Source organism: Harpia harpyja, chromosome 4, assembly GCF_026419915.1.
Source record: "Harpia harpyja isolate bHarHar1 chromosome 4, bHarHar1 primary haplotype, whole genome shotgun sequence".
Taxonomy (NCBI): Eukaryota; Metazoa; Chordata; class Aves; order Accipitriformes; family Accipitridae; genus Harpia; species Harpia harpyja.
The window spans coordinates 30,139,916-30,160,456 of record NC_068943.1 but is presented as its reverse complement, the minus strand read 5'-3'; the positions used below and the strand labels follow the sequence as shown (position 1 = coordinate 30,160,456).

The window sequence follows — 20,541 nt, the reverse complement described above, 5'->3', positions numbered from 1 at the left end:
TAGGAACTCTGCTTCTTCTGCTAGGAATTGTGTTTCAATGGGAATTACGCTGGGTAAATTGATTCTCTTCCCTAATGTTATTCTTCTAATTAAAACGTGTCAGGTCTTTTTATTCTCCTTCAAAATAAATAAAATATTTTTTCTTGAATAGGAAATCAAAATTTAAAAAAATCTAATTTGGTTTGTTGAGAAAGAGCGTGCTGTATCATGCTCATTTGCAGTCCCATGAAAGAGATGGGATCATACAGTTCAAGTGTCATTGCCTGGTGAGGAGGTATCCACAACGGACAGGTCCAGGTGAGAGGTTGGAGAAGATGAGGTTCCTATGAATGGACGAGCATGTCTTCTTCTGACTGTGCATCATACCAGGTGCTGACTGGTTGCCTTGTAGGGCAGATATGAGGGCAGAGGGGACATAATGCTCATCTGTGATCAGCCCTCTTCTTTTGATCGGGATCAGAGCCAACTGTAAGCCCACCTGTCCACTCACCAGTTGCCAGTAAAGTCAAGGGCTATGTAATATGCCAATCACCTCATTTCGCAAAGGTAGGAGGGAGCTTTATTGACGAGGTGCAATGGGCTTTGGCCAGGCTTCTCCCCTCCACGGGCCACCATCAAAATCAAAGACCATGTGTCATCTGCTGTAAAAGTCAGATCCCATCAAAATCAAAGACCATGTGCAATCTGCTGTGGAATCAGATCCCAGAGAGGGATCCCTGATGATAGCACTAAGTATCTATTAGTAAATTGGGAGCATTTAACTTCTGAGAGGAGGGATTGATTCTGTAATGTTCCTAAGTACTTGGCTCTTTTCCTCATTTACTGCAAAAGTCCATAGCTGACCGAAGAGAACTTGTCTTTCTCGTGGAGTAAGAGATATACTTAAAAATTACTTGACAAAGGAAAGCTGTAGACTGGCTCTTAAGCCATTCATTGCACTGTCCATGTTCTCCTTTCATCTGCTGTCCAACTCCTAACACTGCCTCTTGTAGCTGGTGTGGCTGAATTACTATGCCTCATAGAAACAAAAGAAATTGAGAATTAATTACCTGATATCTATTAGGTATTCTTTAGAATCACAGAAAAACATAAGTCAGAAGGTACGTCTGGAGGTCACATACACCATCCCTCTGCTCAAATCAGGGGCAGCTCTGGAGTTGTCTCAGTTTTGCTCAGGACTTTGTCCAGCTATGTTCTCAGTACCTCCAAAGATGGAAAGTCCACAGCTTCTCTGAGCACTTGTTCAAGTAGTTGGCCACCCTCACTGTGGAATACTTTCCTTATATGTAATAGAAATGTTCCTTGTTGAGTATTTGTCTATTCACCCTCAGCCCTTGTCCAAGAAAAGCCTGACTCCATCTTCTCTGTAACCTCCCTTTAGGTAGTTTCAATGTGTCTGTGTCTATCTGTCTGCTTTCTCATTTGGCATGTTTCTCGGGTTCAGTCCTGCCTGCTCCTACTCAAAGTGCAGAAAAGCTGTAGGACCTCTGCAGTCAATCTAATAGCAGGGGGGACAGGACTATGGTAAACATCTCCCGAAGGAAGCCGTTGGACAGAGTTCTTCAGTAGTGCCACCATACGCGCTCACCCATCAGGTGCGTGTCCAGCTCCCCGGCCCCCTCTGAGGCGGTTAACTTGTGGAGCTAACATGTTCAGCATGGTCTTTGCCTCTGGCCAAAGAATCAGGAAAACTCACTTTGCAGGTGGACACCCAACAAGCAGGAGCTGGGCTGTTGATCCACATGCAGCTCTTCACCAGCCCAGGGCAGGGGGGGTCAGGACTTGGACATTTTTGTCATTGCAAAACCCCCCATCCATCCAAATAACACCATCCGTGTAGTTCCTATGACACAGGCAGTCCCTGAGAGGTGGGAGGGATGAGAAACATTGTGCTATTACACTGTGTTTCTTTTTACTCCCTTAAAAAAATCCACAATCATACTCTTTCTTTGTTTTAATAATGCCTTGTCATCCATTAGGATGGCATGTATGTTGCCCTTACTGCTGCAACATGGCTAACTTCCTTGAGGGCTCATTTCTAAAGCTTCTTTGACTTGTCTTTCACATTCTCCTGTTTCCTTGGTGATTTGTCTGGCCTCATCAGCGTCTTGTTACTAATGCATATTTGCTCAGCTGGGAAGTCACTTTCTCATTATTCAAGCCTGCCATGTGCTGGCCATTTGTGATATGAAATCTTGTCTGTCTTACAAAAAGAGAAAAACGCTCTTCCAGACGGTCCATGGAAGTACTGGGAGAGGGATTTGTATTTTTATTTTGCAATTTGTTGTGTACCTGAGATTTCATTTTGATTCATTATTTCTTTTCCTTCTACCTAAGGAGGATTCTGAAAATAAATATTTACCGTCCTTCCCCTCTGTATTTGCGAACAGCCTCTAAGAATTTTGAAACAGTAATTTTCCTTGCTGATTTTTGTCCTTTTCCATTTGGCAAACTCCAACTTCTTTTTCTTTCTATAAAATAAAGTTAGAAAAGACACAGCAAGGTTTTACTTGGGGGAAAAAAAAGAGAATAAAACCTCAGAAATTGCTAACATAAGTGAGTGTTTTAATTTTTAGGTGAACTCTGCAGTCCTTTCAATGCCTGTGATTTCATACTTTTTAGATCTCTGATTCTAGTGTAGTCTAGGGGAAAGTGAGAGCTGCTTCCCGGGGTTACTGTTTAGTGTGCAAGCCTTGATTTCATTGGGACTGAAAAAGGCAGCCTTGTTTGGGATACAGCCGGCACATAAGTTTTGCCTTCATTTTAGGCACCTGGTGAATCAGATCTCCCCATTTTTTCCTGTATAGGAATATATTCCCTGTAGGTAGTAAGTGGAGAGTAATATGCTGCCCCAAAACATTATATCGATAGAATTCAGTTTGCCTGAGATCACTAGGTGTCTAAGATGACCATTCAACTGAGTTGGCTCAGTTAGGCTATGTAAGAGCATCCCTCTTTGATATACTCATTTCAGAAGAATTTGCCACAGATCTTTTCTGGACATTCTGCAGCTACTACAGGTATGGGAGAGACAGTCTGTGCCTCCTTCCCATGGCTGAACAGGCTGGGTTTGCTGAAAATGCCTGCACAACCTGGGTTCAAAGTCAGTGTTCCCACCTCGGAGGTGTTCTTTTGTCTGCTCTTCTTTTCTTCCCTTTCTTAAGGTCTTTGTAACCTTTTCATATTTCATTTCAAGCAGCTGTAGAGAAAACCATAACCAAAACAGCAGGGGCAGGACCATTCAGCAGTATAATTGCTAAACTTGTGGCAAATGCTGGTTTTCCTTTTTCATTATTCTGTCAGCCTTACAGTATCTTAAGTACAGCCTCAGGCCCTGCGGTCTCTTCTGATCTGCCTCCCTTTTCTTAGCGTACTAAGTTGATGGTTTCATGCTGGAAACCACGCTTTCCTTCTGAGACCCTTCTCTGTCCTGCTAGGCTCGGTGTGTGACCACACTTCTAGATATGTCCGTAATTTATATTTAAATGTAGACATGTAACAGGGCCTTTTGGGGAGCAGTGAAGAACTGTGGGCAGGGAGGAGGGGAGGAAAGAGAAGGAGTATTTCATGGCTGCACAGTGGTACACAACAGCAAGCTATTACTTTCCCTTTAGGGCTTCTCATATATTTCAAGGCACTGTGTGTTGTTTGGTTGTTAGCATTCTTGGCCACACTGGCACCGCATTGTACACAGTCTGAGTAATTCAGCTGGCTTCAATAATGCCATCTATATTTAATGTTTCAGAAGCTGCGAAGATTGGTTTAAGATGGTAATTTTCTGTCTGCACTTTTGAGATCTACGCAATATGGGCGGTGCTGAACTGTCTCTGACAGAGATTCAGCATTGGAGGTGGGAATGTGTGAAAAAAACAAAACAAAACACACACACCCTTCCCCCCCATATAAAGAAATTAGTTACCTACTTATGTACAGAGAGGATTTGGTCTTCATGAATCTTAACACTGGAGAGTGATATTTACCATTTCTATACAGAGCAGCTCCAGAGCTGTTGCTGGAAACAAGCAATCTGTCTTGCATTTTTTTTGTCTAAAATGCAGTGATTGATCTCTAGAGAGACGACCTGTAGGTTAATTCTTTCTCCTTTCCTGTCTCCTCTCTGGAAATGCCAGTAAGAGGATATCAGTGACGTCCACCGGCCTGATCTGGACCTACTACACAGCTTCATCTCTTAGGGGTCAACCTACGTTTTGTTGCACGTAGACCAGCTGAGGTTCCAGACTGGTGCTGGTGGAGCTCTGGGCTGTGCAGGTGTCTCTCTCCAGGATCCTGAGCTGCGACGAGCACCGTGAGATGCTTTTCTGCTTCCTGACACTGGGATTTTGGCTTGGGGAAAAGACCCTTGCATAACTTGTAGGGGACCCTCAGAGACCCAAAGAATTGCACATTGAGGACCACTGGAAGACAGCAGAAGAATGAGCCAGGTATTTCCTGGCTGTGTAACCAAGAAGTCACTCCTTTGCCTGAGGGAACTGGGGAACCGCTGTCTGAATACCATGGCTGTGCCACAAAGTTGGGGACATCAGGGCTTAAAGGAAATGGCCAGAGAGGTGAGACAAGATTGAAGGAAAGAACACTTTGATAGCTGTGCTGGCAGTAGCCGTGAGACAAGCCAGCAGGATATAACATGTGGGAAGCAGGATAGCAAATGCTGCGTGGGTGGGTGGGCACGGGGGGAAGCTCTGGCACAAAGGCTGGGTGAGATGGCAAAGTAGGTGGAACAGTATCAGACAGCACAAACGTTAAGACCAAGAAGAACCATTTTTTATTTTAATTGATTGTGGTGTATACTTGCAAGCAATCTGAAGGGCAGAAGAAATATCTATAGGATCAATTTTTAATAAGCACATTTATGTGAAAAACAAAATAATTCTGAATAATTAAATACCATCATTTTGGCATCATTCATCACAATCTTTATGGAGAGGCTGTCTGTTTATAAGCAGGCATGACAGCAGTCCCTGTTATGAAACTTACCTCATTCCTGCCAGTTTAAGATCCTCTTCCCACTTGCTTCTAATTTTGCCAAACATCACGTGTTTGTGCTGAAATTTTTCACCCTGTTCGTCTGTCTTAGGCTGATATTTTTTCCAGTCAAATCTATTTCTTCATTTTCCAAAATGAGACTAGAAGGGAAAAATGTTCTGTTTGGCAGGCATAACTCCTTGTTACAACTTCTTGCTGGTGGCACCAACCACTCATGAAAAAGAAATTTCAGAACCTGACCCATGCAAAATTAGCAGGTTCTGCAGCTTTTTGAGTTAAATACGAGGGAGAGAAAAAGAAAGAGGTTAAACCCCCAGGGGATGGCTACAAGGTTTAAACAATTCTGTCATCTTTGGGGGTTGGATGGAAAGGTCCCAGTTCTGTGAATGAAAAACCTTATGTGTGACTGGGAATATGGTACCTTAGTTACAGATACTCTGTTTTCCACCCCCATGAAAATAGGACCCATTTGCTGTCTTTGAAAATATAAGCCTATGCGCACACAGTAAGCCTGCAGTAGGTGACAGTTTAACTTAAGTCAAATTAAGACTGCTGGAATGTTTTATCTCATATCAAGTGCTTTGCAGGTCATACTGCAACCAGAATGCACACTCTCTTACCGCGGGGAAACTGAGCACGTTGGATATTTTCCTGGGATTCCTGTTCCTGGCTGGTCCAGAGCCAAGTACAAAGGTGCAGAACGGGGACTATCTCTCGTGCTCTCAGGGAGTGTCTTCTACACCGCTTCCTCCCATGCTCGGACAGTTTTGGAAAAATTGCCTCAAACACAAAGTCAGGATCAAAGGAAGAGGGATATAATTAGACTAAATCACAGTGGGAGATCGCAGTGGGAGATGTGAAAATAATACGGTGGAAGGCTGTAAGCTGATCTGCGGTATGTAAAACTTGGCCATGGAAGAACCATGGGGAGAGGGTGGGTAGGATGAGGAAGGAGATTTCAGTTTTGGCAGAAGTGTAGTAAGTTCGACCCATAAGTGGATCTTGGTTTCCCATTTCTAACAGTCATTTGGTAGTGAAAAGGCTTTCCAGGGGCAGAGATGGACTGAAAACTCACTCGGGGTCTTCCAAATGGGAGTTTATATGGTTCAGAAGGATGGGCTCTAGGGTTTCTCCTAGAACCTGGAGTAAAATCTCTGAACCAGGATGAAGGTGCAGTCTGGATGGCGGTGATGTTCTCCTTGGATATGCATGGCTATTCACTTCCTTCAGAGGCTGTGGAGCAAACAAGATCTCTTGTGAGTTCCTCCTCAGACTCCCTAGTACTCATAGCACCGTGTTGAGATGATGATAATCAAATCCCATGCTTCAAGGTTTCAGCTGATTGCCTGGAGACAGAAAGGAGGGCTTCCCCCCTCCCAGTGCCTAACTAGCTAGATGCATTCCTGGCTTTGTGTGAGGATCATTTCATTCGTTTTGGCTCTTCCCTTTGAATCGTCAGAGGCTGGCCACACGGGTGAGACATAACTGCTCAGAGAAGACTCTGAGATGTGGGGCAAAGACTCCTTTCTCTTAACAACCCTTGCCATGTTCAGGTGTGTAAGGTCAAACAGGTTGCAGCTGGGAAGGAGGGGACATTTCACCAGCCCCTATTAGGTGACACATCCGCTTACCAAACCTCAGGTGTCTCAGCTAGTGACCCTCAAAAGGGTTTATGCTAACTTTCTGGTGTCTTGTATGCTCTGCTTCTCTTCCGAAGATTGGAGTCCCTTCTTTCTAAATTGCAGACATCAGCTAGAGCTATCCTGGGTGAAGCTCAATGGTCTGTAACGACAGGAGGTTACATGAGGTGACCAAATGGTGCCTTCTGGGCTAAAAAGTTATGAAATGTCTGGAAAGGTATAACAGTGCTAAGGACCTGAATGGGTATCAGTGTGTGACATATGACAGTATACACAAATTCAGTGTATCTTCTGAAAGTGTAGGGAGCAGTACCCAACAGGCAAGATGAACACAGGCCTGAGGTGGCAGTCCATCCCTAGTCAGGAAATGCTGAAGTGGAGCTTCCCACGCAAAAGTTGGTTGGGCAAGAGCCTCAGTGGAAGAGACCTTGTTATTTCATGTAAAATCTTGAGATTTGAAATGCTCTTGTACTGTGGTGGAGTGAACACACATACCTGAATGTCTCTCGAAGGCTCCCAGGGAGCAGTCCAGGCGGCAAGATCCATCAAAAAGCTAACCCAGCTGGACTGTAGAGCGTGTGAGAGATAATCAGACATATACCCACATGTATTTTTACTTCAGTGGCTGAATTAATCCATCATACTGGTGTTCACTTACAACAGAAATACACTACCAATAACTCCATCAGTCCCTGAAATGTCATCTGTTTCCAAGCAGCTCTGAAAACAATACTGGTGCCAAGTCCTTTGATGCCTGGGACTTCCAGTGCAGCGGAACAAGGCCAGGGACTATTTCTAGGTTTGCTATCTGTAACTTACCAAGATACTGAACATCTGCAACACCAGTTTGAGTCAGAGTTACCGGTCCTAAGCACAAACATAAACTAAGCTTTAGATGCTTAGACACATGGTTAGATCAGTAACGCAGGTTAGTAAAGCAATTCCTCGTTCAAGTAGTCCTTAAAAAGGAGTGTGCTTACAAGCAATATGTTGCCCCAGCAAATCATAGTTTCCTTTCTCGATCATTAAGGGAAAGCACGATAAACTCCTTTTTAATCTCGTGTTTGTCTCCTTTTGCTCTTCAGCAGTGTCTAACGTTCATCACATCAATATAAAAATATATAATTATTTCAGAGTTAATTAAATCTACTGACCTGGTCTTGACAGTCACAATAAATCCATGCAGAACCTAAAGCTAGCCAAGACCAGGGGATGTGGGCTTTTAAAGGTGTCCCTACATCCCAGAATTCTCTTCATAAAAATAGGTTTTTGTCATAGGTTTTTGTTTTGACAGTTCAGATCAGCAGTCTTCCTGGCTGATACATTGATTGTAGGGTGTCAGTCTTCCTGATCTAATAAAATATCACAGCACAAGGGAAAAAAAAGGAAGCTTTTGTCTTCTTGGCAACTCAGTGTGAAAGCTTTCCAGAATATTGCTTTGCATAGAATGAAAATGGCTGTGGGCCAATGACTAATTATATTAAAGGGCTGAGCTTTTAAATTATTTATGTACCATAGTGTTTACCCTAGTATTATTAAAACCACCGCATATACTTCCACAAATAAGATTTTGGTTCAGATGAATGTGACAGTCGTTCTGTGGGTGATATACTGTACCAGGAGTTTCTACTTTAATGTAAAAAATAGCTTAACACACATTAACAGATGCATTACTCGTGGAGCACTGCTGCAGAAGGAGAGGCAGATGAAAATAATTTACCTCTGGTCCATTTAGACGCAGCAGATTATGCAACAATAATAAATGTAGGAGCAGACTGCAAAGCATTGTTTGAAATGAGGATTTATCAAACTGAGGACTTAAAACTGCTTTGGATCCGGACAATGCTAACCAGAAACTTCTTTGGTTTGTACAGCAATTGCTGAGCATACAGGAAGAATTAAATAACAAAAAATCCGAACTGGAGCAAGCCAAGGAAGAGCAAACACATACACAAGCAATGCTTAAAGTCCTGCAGGAACAGGTGAGTGTTTCTGGTGGGAGAAAAATGCCAGCTTAGGCATGCTAAGGGGATGGAGGACTTGTGGCTTCACCTCCAGTATCCATAGGAGTCTGACCACAGAATATGCTGTGAGCAAGACATAACTTTATGTGGCCTGTGTGTCTGCTCTGATTAGCATTTGTGAACGCAGCTGAGGCTAACACGAGAGTTTGAGAAAACAGAGTGAAAAGGGACCCTTATTTTATACTATCCAAGATTGAATTTCATGTCTTGAGTAACATTTCCTCTTACGTTATTCTACATAGATATCAGTGATGCGTGTTTTCGCTCTGAATTAAAAAAAAATATTGGGAGGGTTAAATATACCTGAAACAAAACAGCTCTTTTGAGACTAGTATTGAAAAAAAAAGAGCTTGGCATCTCCTGTGTTATTTGTGCAGATGTGAGTATACAAGGAAGTTTATCATAATGCCATTAAAAAAGTAGTAATCAATGCACTTATTTAAGCAGTGAGAAGCAAACATCTGTAAATCTGCTTATCACACCTTCTTTGATAATAAGGTGTTCTATGACACTGAGAAGGACATGTGATAGTATTGTTTTATAAGCATGGTAAGATGGATAGTTACAAAGCAAAAAGAAAACCTGGTGCTAAATCTGTAAATCTGGAGATAAAACAGTGCATCGTGCGCAAGCACAGTGTGCATAAATAAATGTTGTCTGTATAGACCATGTGGCTTGGACACACTGAAATCACAAATCCCCACCTGTGCTGCACAGGCACAGTCTCTGCTTTGAGACCTTATTTCAGTCCTTTCTATATAAACTTTGAGCTGAAATATTTAGTGGCTTGGTTAAGTATTTGCAGTTTAAAGACTGTGGGATCTGAATTGCTTAGAGGCAGAGATTCAAAATTCTGATGATTCTTATGGTCAAGATTTTTCAGCATGTATGTCTGAATACGTTTGAAGACAGGTTTATACATTTAATGTACATAATGGGAAAAGTAAATTATGTCATTTCAGATCTTTTAAATGACCATTATGAAAGCTGTGGCATTGTTTCACATTTAGCATTTGTCTTTGAAATATCTAGTGACAAATATATTCTAGAAACTAATAATTTAGATTCTGGACTTCTTAGTACTTTTGGTTACAGAGATAACCTTCTAAATGAGAGATGATGCAAGAGTGTATTATACAAAACACCATGAGGAAGAATGGATTTGATAATGGCAGAATCTTTGTAAACACAGAATCCACTGGATCTCTTGAATTAATTGCATCTCATTTCCATTTTTACATGGCAGTCAAGGTATAGCCTTATAAAATACTTAAAAAAGAAAAAAATGAAATTGCATGAAGTTATTCTACGTCTTGGTAGCAATTAAATGCTGCAAAAACATATAAGAAAATCTTACAATGCTAGGCCCCAGTAGGGACCACCAGGGCATACTTCTGAATCTCTGCAGACTCCTCCTAATTGCAAATCAAATGTGCACTCATGCTAGGCAGACAGACGAAACAGTAGCTGGAAGAAAGGCAGGATGGATCTGCATTTCTTTTGAGAATTAGCTCTGAAACATGCCTAAGGCCAAGACTGTAAGTAGCTGGAATTCCTAAGGAGTGCTACACAGCCAGTGTGCTTCTCCAACAAACCTGAACCAGTTCCAAAACTTTCCAGAACAGCAGAAGCCCTAGCAGTAATGACCCCCACTTGCCAAGGCTCACAGCTTTCCTCTACAAGCACCACAGCTCATCTGCGTGTTTCATCCACAACGGCTATTGAAAATCATCTGGCAGGGTCAATATGAACATTTCTTTCAAAAACAAATAGCACCGGGCTCCCGCCTTGATTGTACGGCTTTTCTTTGTGATACGTTTGCTGAAATCTGCCTTTTCATCTCAAGCTGGCAGAGGGCTCCCACCTTGCCTCGCCACGGGTGTCTTTGCACAGAAAGGTGCGGCCGTGTCTGAGCATGTCTGGCTCAGCACCTCTCCCACCGATCCACTTGCACCAACCCAGCCGTGTCCAGGTTGGGACACCCTGCTGGGAGAAGTCCCCTTTGCTTGTGCACCATATTGCGTTACTGGACCCAAAAGGCTTCTGGATCAGATGTGGCCCGTGGCCTCCAGCTCTGGTTGTCAGAGGGATTCACGCCCGCTGGTTTGAGTCAGACCTACCCCAGCATGGCATTAGACATATCAGAGACTTCTATCTCCTCAACCCTTCTCCTTTCCTTTCAGGTAGGCCCTTGGTTGTTACTGGCACCAGTTCAGTGTGTTGCCTTAGCATACTCTCTGCTGGTAACATCACACTCGCCACCGACCTGCGATGGAGCCGGTCTAGGGGGTAAGGCAGGTCCTGTTTTTCCAATATTGTATGTTTTTCTAAGGTTCCTATTCCAACATTTCAGTATTTAGGATATGAGAGAAGAATATAATTTAAATTTTAATTTAGAAAAAAACAATATTGGAAAAAAGGGACTTTACCCCTTTAGCCTGTGGGAATGTAGCTGCACATTTTCTACCCATAAGTTTTCCACCGTTGTCGCCACTGGTTCACCTCCACCTCCTACTGCAGTGGTCCTGGGGTAGATATGGGTGCTAGCACCTTCTTGCCTGAGCTCTGGCATCCTTTTCAGAGCATGACATGCAATAAAAGAGATGGAAAGGCTCAAGCATCCCATCTGCATTAGATTAACTGGTGGAGCACTCCAGGGCGATGGTGGTGGGAAACCATGGTGGAGTGAAATCCTTCCAGACCAACGTAGGCTAGAGGCTGAGCTCACTCTCCCGTCAAACACGCATGTGGCTGACGGAGGAGTGGTATGTCACCAGCAGAACGCATGCGGAGCATTGCCCAAAGAGCCGGCAGTCAGCAAGGGGTGATGGCACTTTATCAACCTGGAAAAGGAAAGGTGAAAGGTAAGTAATGAACAGCACTCCTCGAGCGCTCAGGACCTGGCATTAGCGTGCGGAGCAGTTTTACATACCCGAGCACGCTCTCCTGACCTCGTATTCAGATGAGTAATTCAGCTGAACTCAACAGAACTGCTCACGTGAGGTGAATTTCTATAATGACGAACTGGCAGAATCAGGAAACGGCTCTTTCAGTCGCACCGTGATGCAGAAATACCTAATTCTGGTGCTTGGCTGGAAGTAGCCGTCTCGGCTCGTTCCTACCAGCCATCCTCACAGTGAGGTGGTTTCACAGAATGGTTATTTTTTCAGTACAGGGAAAACATGTAGCATTCATTGGAAATGCATTCACCCTGCTGTCAGTATAAATTGCAGACTTTTTGAGGGTATTGAAAGATGAGCATCAGTGAATTGAACCAGGAGACCTGATGAATTTGCAATCCCCAGCTATCCTTTGTACCACTTTATCACGGATTGCTGCCCCCTTCCCCCTCCATCAGGACTGGTTTAGTGGCTTCAGCAGCAGTTCCTGAACCAGTGCAGTTTACAGCCCTGCATAATAAGGTATGCAGAGACCACGGCCTGCTTACCTTGTCAGATTGGAAACTGTGAGAAGCCGGGAACTGAATCACATGCAGTTTAACTGTCGCTGCCATGCGGCAAAAAGATGATGGAGGTAACCTAGACGCCCTAGGGGGGTAGTCCACCAACGCTTCTGAGTCAGACACCTAATCAAAACATAGTAGTGTTCCATTTCACCTGGGTTTTAGGACTGTTGTCATTCTGGATCATGGCTGTATCATCAACAGTGACATCAACACCAGCTTCCTTGGCAAAAAAACAAGGAATGCAGAGGAAAGTTCTATTTATTGTTCCCCATCTCCCCCCATCCCAGATATCAACTCTGAATTAAGTTAGAATAAAAGCATGACTCACCAGAGATTTACCTATAGAGTAAATGGTTCTGAGCGCTTCATTTAAGTGTACAAACCTCGACGGCTTATAGGCTCAGGAGAGCTGTGGTGTCTCCTCCTTTCTGTGTTTGCTCAGTCACAGGATGAACGACTGCGCATTTCACTGTGGCTTGAGACATGAGCAAGGACATTCCTTAAATCTCTTGGGAGTGATTTTTACAATCCCCAATGTAATCCTGGATTTTCCCCAAAAAGCTGATTCAGGAGGAAAAAGAAAAGTTTTAGTTCTGATCATATATTTGGAATTGGCAGTGTCTTCTCAGTTCTTCCTGCCACTGGTTAAATAAAAGAGCTGTTCTTCTCTTCACCTCCTTTTCCGTCATACCCAGGAGCCATGTCAGTTATTTAGATGCTTCCTCAGGAAGGAAACGTATAGTAGCACTTTGGCATCTTAAACAGCTCAAAATATATCATTCAAAAGTAATCATTAGCAAAACACTATTTAGCTAGTGGCAACTTGCAAATATTGTAAAGTTTAAATTAATACCAACAAGAATGGGAAATGAAATAATTTATTATTCTTGAGAGCCAATTCTGTACACTTTTTATGCCTTGAAACTACTTTCTAATCTTATTATTTAAAAAATAATGACCCAGTCATTATTTTCTTTTTCTTTTTTTTTTTTTTTTGCCAGCCTATCAAGCCTTAAGTATGTTGGTTTCAAAATGGTTTGAGCAAAACCTCATTAGAATTATATGCTCCATCTGTTTTTCTCATTGGAAGCTTTATAAAACGCTCCTTCAAATAAATCAGAGATAACTGTGTGAAATACTCAAGTAATGTGCTTGTTTTGTTCTCTTTTGTTTTTTGTTCACTCTTTGCAGTTAAAAAGCGCCAAGGAATTAGCAGAAATCAATGGGCATGATGAATCTCAGGCAAATGTAGGTACAGCTATCTATGTATAGATTTAGAGATATATGTATCTATGCATGCGTATGGTCTCAAATTTACTATTTATGTCTTAAAGCTGATAGAATGGCTGAATGATTTGCACATCAGGTTTGAAGTGCCTGTTTTTTTCCTGAACCCACAGGTTCAAATCCCAGCAAACTTCATTTCGAGGTAGATAAATTGGGTTCCATGCAATTTACTTTGTAGGATTTATTTGGATGAGACTTTAACAACCAATGTCCTACTTGCTGTATGTGGGTGTTAAAGATACCATGGAAACGACTGCAAGAGAAATGTTTTGCCTTAGTGTCCTGTCCAAGATTACTCAAGCTACAAAGTTATACTGTTTGTCTCTGTGGCTGCCACCTTGCAGCTGAGCAAGTCTGGCCATATTTCAGTTCTGAGTGAAGTGATTCGTATACGTGTGTAATTTGGAAACAGCTCATTTGCACAAGAGGACTACATTAATTCATTGAGTCATTATTTTGTCCCAAATCGTTAAAGGACTTGTTAAGGTCATGTTTTTTAAAACCTGCTGCCAAAAAAAATGCTTCTGTTATTCCCTTAATGATTGCAGTCAAAACAGCAATTTGCATAAGGGGAGAGAGAAAAAAGGAAAACTTTCCTGCTATGTTTGTCATCCAAACCATGCAGCTTTGCGCTTTGTCATAAACATATGAAAATTAAAACTGATTATATTCTATATCTTCCTCCTAGCCAAGAGAACTAGCAACAGTCTGAACACTAATATATTTTAGCATCTATTTTAGCCAATGTGTTGTCTAATGGCACAGCCAGGAAAGCGGTTTTATTTTAAACCTGAATGGAAGGCTCAAATTTTCTGGACCGCTTTGTGATAAGAAAAGGTTGTCCTCTCTTTTTTAATCCTTTCTTGAATCTTATTCATTGTGGTCTGTTTCCGCAGTGAAGTCGATAGAGCCTCATAGCTCTCAGAATTTGGACAGGAGACATTCAATATTGTCTGATAGCTCCAACAAATCTGCAGTTGCAGTCTGTCTGCACAGCGTCTCATTGCCCCTTTGAAAGATTCTGTTTGCAAACCAAAATAAAGACATTAATCCACCAATGATCTTGAAATGCTCACATTTGCTACCTAAAAACTTGACTTTGTACAACAGCTGGTTGCAGGTTTCCTAGAGGAATTTAGAAATGTAAGACTTCTTAGAAACTTTCTAAAGGAACTTGCTTCCTCTCCAAAAATGTGGATGAAACAATGTTTTGCAGGACTGAAATGTTTTAAAAGAAAATTATCTAAATGCTTCAACTTTTATCTTTCTGGCTCATGTGTAACTGGATAAAACAGAAAAGCCTGAAAGTTTTATTTTTATATAATATAAAGTTTGAAATAACATTAAAAATGAAACATTTCGATTGCGTAAAGAGAGTGTTTCAGTACATCATTCCCAGATATCTAAAACAAAGCTTTCAGAATCTTTGGTTAATGGTAAATTTTTCAAAATGTAATATTTTGCTCCAGTTTGTAATTGTAGGAATTGTTCAAATGCCTGAATTTTCCATAGGATAGAAACTCTATTTTCTGCCCCTCTTTTCCATGACCTTTTCCTATGATGATCTCATAGCAATATTAGACTCCTAAGAAAAGAAGTCAATAGCTAAATTAATGGTGAAAAGGGAGACCAGACAGGTACAATTCCCGAGTCACAGTTGCAGCCATGTATTCAACAATTATGCCACCATGAAATACAGAAAGCACAGCAGCACAAATGGAAATAGAGAAATAGAGGGAAAGAACTGATGTTAAAGCATTTGCTACAGTAATGAACTTTGTCAAATGGAAGTTGAGGTACCTTTTAAACAATTGTCATTTATATCAAATATGTAGTGCTCAGGTGTTGAGCCTTGCAGGTTGTCTCTCCACATCTGTTCTCAGCAGACTTCATGGTTCTTACCCTTGGCCAGTGTGCAAATCTGCGATGATCAAAGAGAAAAAGGCTTGGTGGCTCCTACGTGGTTGTTGGTGAACTGTGATGCATATAATGGGATTAGGACATATTTGTTACAGTTGACAGGTTGAATTCAGCAAATGAAATACCTTTACATGCTGAGCAATAGTGGGAGGTGTTGGTAAGGAAAAATGGCAATGTATGTCTATACACTGAACACACAATCTAATCTTCACACTATGGCATATTTAGATTACTTACTCTGCAGAAAATCAGTCTCCTAGGAAGGACAGTAGAAACTTCAGGCACACTGCATACACATCAAGAAAGCCCATACTGTAATTTTAAAAAGATTATTTTCTGCAGTCCTCAGGCTTTCTGCTGATGGCACTGGTCTGCATCATATTTTACATTAGAAAATACTCTTTCTTAAAATAAAACATGGAAATATTTTTCTTAGCAAAAGCAGATACAGATAGATGAAAATATATACTTAGACCTATCCTGGTGTGTCTTCTACATTTCCATTATGTGACACCATCCTGAAAGGGAAACAAGGATCTGGACACCTTTGGAAAAAGAAAAACATCGTTCCTGAAATGTTCCCAACCTATAAATGGACCAATCTTCATTTTTTTCTCTTGTTTTTGCAGGAGAATTGAGCACAGTTAACTAAGAGGCTGGAGCAATTGCAATGTTACCCTCCCTGCCATGGCAGTTCAAACACAAATCTGGGGGGGGGCGGGGAACGAAATTTTAGTGTATTGCCTGTACGTCTGTTATTTCCAGAAAGCAAAACCATCTTACAAGGCTCTGTGAACAGTCATAAGGGTGTTTCATGAGTGACTTGCCAAGTACATGCAGTAATATTTGTTATGGCTGTTGACATTTCCCAGCTATACTCTGTGTCAGGAAAGGCCAAATGTCAGGCTCAAGTGGTACATAAAGCCCAAAATCCTGGCCTGGTGTTAACAGAGACTTCAACACCCAGGACTGCCAGAGGTGCTGTCACTGAGCGTTCATTTCCTTCAGCCCTGCAGTTAGGAAGAGATTACTTCTTGCTTCTAATCTGGCCCCCTTTTAATTTCCTCTTCATTGCTGCATATAACGATATTTAATTCACATCTCTGTCTTAACTGAGGACAAAATAATGGCCAATGGACAATTATAATTTCAGATATAATCTTCTTCCAGGATGTTCCCAGACCCTTGGGACCTGATTAGTCCCAATGTGAAAAAAAAATCTTGCTTGGGAGGTGTGCTCGAGTAGAGGACATTGTGCAGACTGAAAATGTTAATCACGTGTTTTGTGGCTAACGCTATAAATGCCATTTATTCTTCCACTGTTTCTGTAAGTTCAGTGGCTTTCTGTGGAGCTTCTTGGATATAGGTTAATTCTGTGTTTTGATCAAAGATCTGCTTTTGCTCACTGCTGAATTCAGTATACATAGGGCACTGTATGCAAATACAGTTACATAGCCTGGGTGAATATATCCCTGTTTTGGGGGTGGGAAGGTTAACATTCATGGTATCCCTCTATTGTTAATGGAGAAAGGGAGATTTTTTTACACAAGCCTCATTTTAGAAGTACTCAGTGATCTTCTTCCAGGAGTTTGGTGCTCTCCCTTGACAGCTATCTGCCTTCCTTAGATAGCTCCTGTGAATAACTCTTACCCTTTGTAAAAGTGCCATAAAATGGTAGTCAAGAGTATCAGTCCTCCAAGTTCAGACCAAAGCAAGAGATGGGTCATGGTCGCAGAAGCATTTTGAATGTCCAGATTGCAATTGCATGGTAAAGTCCTGACTCCGTTGAAGTCAATAATTAAATTCCCATCAGGTTAAAAAGCCAGGATTTCACCAAAAGACTTTTAGGGTTACTTCATTATCACCAAAGCATAATAAAATGAATATATTTCAGAGGGTGAAATGGATGTCACCACAAGTTTTTTTACCAGCTTTTTGTTCTGTGTGAGTTTCATTGTTTGAACAAAGTAATGACTTTGACCTCATTTGTCTGTCTGCCACCAGTTAGCATCTCCAGCAGCTTGAACACAATATTCCGTGGGTTTTTCTCCAGACATGAAATCAATAATATTAAGTAGGGATGCATTTTTCCATTTGAATGGTTGAAGCTGTTATCAGAGCATTTCTCAAGTTCAACCAAGCATCTTACATTTGATGTTGATTCTTCCTTTAATTTTCCCCCTCCGTATCTGCTTTTCAAGCAGTTACCAGATGATCCCTGACTCTGAGGAGGAGTATACCCAGGCTGAAATATTTCAACCATTTTACTAAATTGCTCACTTTATGCTACACTCAGTGATGTTATTCCTAACTACACCCTAGTCTTCTCTTCTCACATAGTGTGGTTAATCACTGAAGAATTTTACCAAAGACAAGTAAAGACAGCTCTTAAATGAGGCTCATTTTTTGCAACAAGCCAGGCAAAGATTTAAAAAGCTAACCCCCTTCAATTTTTGGAGAAGTCTGTAATTCCATCAAACTTATCAGAGTGCAGTCCATGTACTTCACTATGCAAACCTTTAATGGAAGCATCCAAGGGTACCTGCTGTGAACGTCCCATGTCAGTGTACGTGTTTATACACACCTGCCATAGGATGGGGAACCTCAGTGCTGTGTGACTGCCTCACATCAAACCAGGTGAGATGAAAAGAGCCCTTGAACACAAGGAGAGGAGAGGGAACTAGAAGAGTGCAATGCCTGCTCAAATCATCCCAGTGGTTCAGGACTACGGGACAAAAGTTGGTCACCTTTATTGACGACGATCCCAAGCGATTGCTGATGCTTTTGCTTCACTTCCTTGTGAATGCAGCAGCCATTTCCTTGCTAGACCACCTTCAAAAGGCTTGCTCTTCCCAGAACACAGGCTTGTGATAAAAATGTGCTCAATGTGGCTAATATAAGAGCAATTTGGGCCTAAAGTTACTGGCCAGAAAACCCCAGGGCAGGGCTTGCACAGGTCAGGAGATGCGTGTTTCTTTTCTATTCGAGCTTCCCGGGTTTGTAAGCTGTGAACCTCAGCCTCAGCAAGCTGACAGCAGTCGCTGAGTAGCTTCCTTGCCTTCGCTGGGGTCCTCTGGCCTTGCAGCAGGCATTTCTGGAGCACACGGGAGTGAGTAGGCACTGCAAAAAGTGAGGCGATGACAGCGGTGTGGGTTTGAGGGTAGGGAGAGGGTGCTGGCACCCTTTCCATACCCGAGAGTTCAGGGGTGACGTCCCCTGCAGGGGATGCCAGAAGTTGAGGTTGGCTTCTCTCCTCCACCTGAGAAGGTTCAAAGCTGCATTTCCCAAAAAGAGCACGGGCTACGTGTGCTCTCCAGACCCTCTGCTCCCCTTTGCAAGATTGTATTCGGTCAGCTAATTCATTTAACAAACGCAGTTAATTGTCTAAGGAGAACAAGCAGGAGTAATGGTGCAGTGCGGGGATGAGGATAGCCCCTTGAGGAGGAGAGAGATGTGGGGTTTGATTCTCATCATGGGTGTGTTATGTCATCAGAAAAAGGTGCAAGGACCCTGTACCCTGATCAGAGGGGGTTGTAAAGCCCCCGGGGATTACATTTACTGTCTGTATTCACGTTCTTCTGTCCTGGCAGGGCCAGGACCAGGGGGTGAGGAGTGGCCGTGCCTCTCTCTACTCCCTGCCTTTTCCTTTCCAGGCATTTATTTGTAGCCCTTCCATCACTCATTTCGTCTCATTTCCTTCAATTTAAGGCATGTGGAGTATGATAAATTCAAGCAGCTATGACTGTTCACAGATCAGCAGCTTTCCTACTTACCGTGGCAGGCGTGAGGAATGACCACCTCATGAATTCAATACCACGAGGCCTGAAAAATAACAGGAGTTTAACTGGCTGTTTAGGACCATGTTATCAAAGATCCTGCACAGCCTTCAGAAGTTCTTACACACTGATAGATTGGGTCCCCCTGAGTTCCCCCCTTCGCTGCCCCAGCCCTGGTTCGGCATGTTAGAGGACAGGATTAGAGTTTCATTAGCACAGTGCAGATTTCTCTGCTGGCTGGATCACAGGCTTTGCGGTTTCAGCCACGATCTAACCCTACGGGGAGCAAACGGCTACAGCAGACCGAGGTATATTCTGACACAGAGTGTGCTACCTGAAGCAGATCTAGGCTGTAGCAATAACCCCTTTGTTAATGTGCAGCAAGAAATCACACCACTTCCCTTGTCCCTAATTAAAAGTGTCAGAGTGGCATCGTACCTTGGCTTTTGATTGGAGTGAATTCCCGTCATCTGAGGGAGGAGAAGAGAGAACTCTGAGACACAATGATAAAACCCATTCAGCCACCCACTCAGCAAATCACAAAAGTTTTTTGACTTTAAATTTCATATGAGCTCCACTCCACAGGGAGACAGTTCTTCAATGCCCAGAGCTACCTGACATTTTAATAATATCTGATCATTATGTGCAGCCTTTCATCCCAAAGCATTTTCCCCGAGTATTTATACTGCACACGTATACAGGAGTCATCCCATCTTTTCTAGTGAGGAATAACATTCAGCCTTATACATATGCAGCTGTGTGCTTAACCCACACAGTGTACAAGGCAGATTGGCTTGTCAGAGCACTCAGGCTCCCCCGCAACCACCTGAAGGATGATGGGCCACCTCTGCTTCAGCGACAAGCCTGCTACTGCAGTCCTGGGGGTTGTACACCACGTTCACGCTCCCTCCAACCTGCTAAAGTCCTTCAAGGAATAGACAGCAAAAAATGACAGAAGCGAGAAAGGAACTTCAATATCCCCAGGAGACACTCTTCATCATAGAACCATAGAATGGGTTGGGTTGGAAGGGACATTAAAGATCATCTAGTCCAACCCCCCCTGCCACGGGCAGGGACACCTTCCACTAGACCAGGTTGCTCAAAGCCCCATCCAACCTGGCCTTGAACACTGCCAGGGATGGGGCAGCCACAGCCTCTCTGGGCAACCTGTGCCAGTGTCTCACCACCCTCACAGTGAAGAACTTCCTTACATCTAATGTAAATCTACCCTCTTCCAGTTTAAAGCCCTTGTCCTATCACTACGTGCCCTTGTAAAAAGTCCCTCTGTGGATTTCTTGTAGTCCCCCGTTAGGTACTGTAAGGTCTCCCTGGAGCCTTCTCTACTCCAGGCTGAACAACCCCAACTCTTTCAACCTCTCTTTATAGGAGAAGAGGTGCTCCAGCCCTCTGATCATCTTCGTGTC

General features: G+C 42.7%; 1 protein-coding gene across 6 annotated transcripts in view; it reads left to right on the top strand.

Moving 5' to 3' along the window:
- ENOX1 (ecto-NOX disulfide-thiol exchanger 1) overlaps window positions 1-20,541 on the top strand; it is a 370,436-nt gene that overhangs the window by 334,100 nt on the left and 15,795 nt on the right. For 5 of the 6 annotated variants that reach the window (XM_052786076.1, XM_052786074.1, XM_052786071.1 and 2 more), the window contains 2 exons: window positions 8,519-8,626; window positions 13,326-13,382. In XM_052786076.1, the coding sequence (XP_052642036.1) occupies window positions 8,519-8,626; window positions 13,326-13,382 (165 nt within the window). The remainder of the gene's footprint in view (window positions 1-8,518; window positions 8,627-13,325; window positions 13,383-20,541) is intronic. The other variant, XM_052786075.1, reaches the window with a different exon arrangement.